The sequence below is a fragment of the Lonchura striata genome, chromosome 31 (genome assembly GCF_050655825.1).
Source record: "Lonchura striata isolate lonStrDom1 chromosome 31, ASM5065582v1, whole genome shotgun sequence".
Taxonomy (NCBI): domain Eukaryota; kingdom Metazoa; phylum Chordata; class Aves; order Passeriformes; family Estrildidae; genus Lonchura; species Lonchura striata.
Window position 1 is genome coordinate 4,126,410 of NC_140733.1, and position 3,313 is coordinate 4,129,722.

Sequence of the window (3,313 nt, forward strand, 5' to 3'; positions counted from 1 at the left end):
CCAGCTAAATAAATATCATGGGCAACCTTCAACCAACCAAATGTAACTGTTTAATTAATGTGCTTTTCCTAAGTAAATTAAAAAGCAGAGGGAAAAGGCTTCTGGTCTTTAAAGGATGCATAAAGCAGAAAATGAAAGATCTGAATATGAAAGGGAGAGAATCCTCTTAAAGCTGAGGATACAGTGGTAAGAAAAATTATTATTCATTTGCAGACATCACCTCAAACTGATGGACTAGTGAAAAGAAGATACAAATTTTAATAACAGCAAATGTTGGAGTAAGATGCAGAGAAAGAGCAATTGCCACTTTTTCATTGCTTGTCTTCCATCAAAGAAGGGAGAGGGGAAATTCACATTTGGTAGCGTTTATTACAATTATTATGCCCTCAAAAAAAAGAAAAAAAAAAAAAAAGCCGCCAACCCCAAAATTATAGAACAAAACAGAAATGCTCTGAGGTGGCTCAAATTCTTCCTCTGAGACTAAACGCAGATATTTTTTTCTCAAGATGCTTTTTCACTTCCAGATGTGCCTTCAGGTCCAACATGTGCCTTGAGGTAAATTCCTCTGCCTAGTGAGTGTGCAGCTGAAGAGGCTATTACTGTTTTGGTAGCTTCCTACAAGCATAGCTCAAGCCGTCTCATCTGCCCCTTCCAGCAGCAGCAGAAAGAGGTGTTGAGGTGTTTTGTCTCAAGCGCTGAACAGAACAGGATGCAGATGACACGCATCACCTTTTGAAGTCTCACATCCAGTCTGGGGTAGGGGGAGTGCTGTGTGGCTGTGAGACAAACTACATAAGAGAGCCTGAAACGCAAAAAAAGACTTCAGTTCCTTTCTTCTCTGCATCGGGGCCATGATGAGTTCCATGACCGGGCTGGGACGGCGGGCGGGGCTGGCCTGTGATGCGCTCTGGGCTCTGTGACAGCACAGGGGCCGTGTCACAATGGGGGCAACTATAAAAGGCCCCAGGCCGGTGCCGCTGCCCCAGTAGAGCCTCGGCAAGCGGTGAGTACACAGCAGAGGGGAGAGGGGGCTGGAGGAGGGCTGGGACAGGAGCGCCGGTCCCCGGGGCTGCCCCGTCTCCAGGGCCCAGCGCCGGGCGCAGCGCCTTGCTGGGGGTGCGGGGCGCGCGGGGCAGCGGTGCAGCCTTGCCAGCTGCCGGGGGCCCTTTCCTTCCTGCCACCACATCCCTGCCGCTCCTGCCCCTCACTGTCTCCATTCCGGCCCCACTGAGCCCCTCCTGTGTGTCCTCCTGCAGACCATGGCTTTACTGTCACTGCTGTTTGTGCTTGTGCAAAGCCTGATCCAGTACCCCCAGCCAGCTGGGGATGGGCTGGATGAGGCCACGCACCAGAGAATGCGGGAGCGTCAGGAGCTGCTGGAGCGTGAGATGGCCCGGCTGATGCAGGAGCTGGAGCAGGGGCCCCTGCAGCAGCAGGATGAGGGCTGGGGAGCCATGCTCTTTGGTGCCCTGCAGCAGTGGCCATTCTGGGTTCTTGCTGGCATCCTGCTCCTCTTGGGCCTGTGGCTGGGCTGCAGGAGAAGGAGCTGTGAGGCCAGCAGCAGCAGCAAGGACCAGAGCTCCCGCAAGACCTTGGGAGATGAGAGAATAACTGAAGAGGAAGAAGACACCGCTGATCCAGAGGAAGGTGAAGAAGACAGAGATATGACTCTGGAGGCAGAAAACAGCGGCACTGAAGATGATAGAGAAGGCAGTCCTGTGGCTGCAGATGATGGCAACAAGGATGATGCCACTGAAGACAATTATGATGTGAAGATGAAGGAGGACAGCGATGTCAACAGTGGCAATTATGATGTGAAGGAAGACAGCGATGTCGACAATAGCTATCACTTAAAGAAAGAAGGACAGAGTGATGGGGATATGCCAGGAGACACTACCACTGAAGGAAATGAAGAAGAACCTGGCAATGTTGCTGGAAATAAAGAAGATCTAGAGAAGCAAATGAAGAAAAAACCAAGGATGTACAGGTGGACCAAGACAAGGACACTGGAAAGGAAGAAGGAGAAGGAAATGAAGAAAAAACCAATAGTGTTACTATAAAGGCAGGCAAAAACACTGATGTAAATGAAGGTGAAGACAATGTAGATGGAACAGAAGAATACATGGATGTGAAGGTGCAGGAAAGCAGACGTGCCAATGACCAAAGAAGTAAAGACTGGACTGGGCAGGAAGATAGCAATCAATGTGGGAATGAAATTGCCCATAGTGGTTTGCCTGCACCTGAGGAAGTAAATAAGGATGTGATAGCAGAAGATGGCAATGATAGAAACAAGGATGAATAACAGGCTGATGTGAATGTGGAGGGAAACAAGAATAATGATAGACAAGAAGAGGAACAAGGTAATGTGGCTGCCAGTGAAAAAGGTGGCAGTGATGGTGGCAGGGAAGAAAATGCCAGTGGTGGAATTGAAAGCAGAGAAGACACCCAAGATGCTGGGAATGAGAAGGACATCCTTTTAGTGGATGGTATAGAGTGGCCTGTGGAGGACCTGGAGAGAGGCTGCTCAGTGACAGCTGAGCTGATGGAGAGCTTCACGCGTGTCTTTGTGTACAGTGTGAGCAATAGCTTTGATCCGGTGCCTCAAGTAGCCATCGGGGTGGGCAGTGCCTTTGAGGGCTGGAGCCCCCATGAGTGGGATGGGGTGTACCGTGTGCTGGTCCCACTGAATCCCACCAGGGCACACCTTCCACCTAGAGCCAAGCAGTGCAGGGCAGACGGCAGCAAGGACCTTCAGCATCCGTGTAGAGCTGGTGTGCACGTGTGAGAGCGAGCAGCTAGGCGAGAAGCTGTTGTGCCTCCTGCACCACTCGCAGGAGGAGCTGCGGCGGAAGCAGCAGCGCAGTCTCCTGGAGACACTCTGCACCGGCTCCTACCTGGATGTGGAGAAAACCTCCCGCTGGTTCTTCCAGATGGTGAGATGCTCGTGGCTGCATGTGCCTCAGTCATACTCATGGCACTTGGTGTTTCAGCCCTGCAGCCGGTCCTGCCAATTCCTGCTGAGCAGAGGCAAGAGGACCCTGTTGGTGGAGATGCTTTTTGGGTGCACCAAGGGGACTATGACATCTTTGTGGTCAACCAGCCCTTAGAGGCCCAGAAAGGCAACTCCGGTAACCTTGTGAGCAGTCAGCCCACCAAGGCCAACATCCTCACAAGAACAGCATGGCCTGAGACATTCGCTGTGGTGGAGGCAAAATTCTTCCAGCACATTGCCAGGCAAGATACCATGCAAGAGGTTGCACCTGAAATACCTGCAGCTCTTCACCTGCATGCTGAGCGACACAGGTTTTTCCAC

General features: G+C 51.5%; 1 protein-coding gene across 1 annotated transcript; it reads left to right on the forward strand.

The window, feature by feature from the left end:
* Nucleotides 1–1,103: 1,103 nt before the first annotated feature.
* On the forward strand, nt 1,104–2,825 carry LOC146764763 (uncharacterized). Its single transcript, XM_085563840.1, has one exon. The coding sequence runs from the start codon at nt 1,260–1,262 to the stop codon at nt 2,058–2,060; it is 801 nt and encodes a 266-aa protein (XP_085419966.1). The 5' UTR covers nt 1,104–1,259; the 3' UTR covers nt 2,061–2,825.
* Nucleotides 2,826–3,313: the final 488 nt, after the last annotated feature.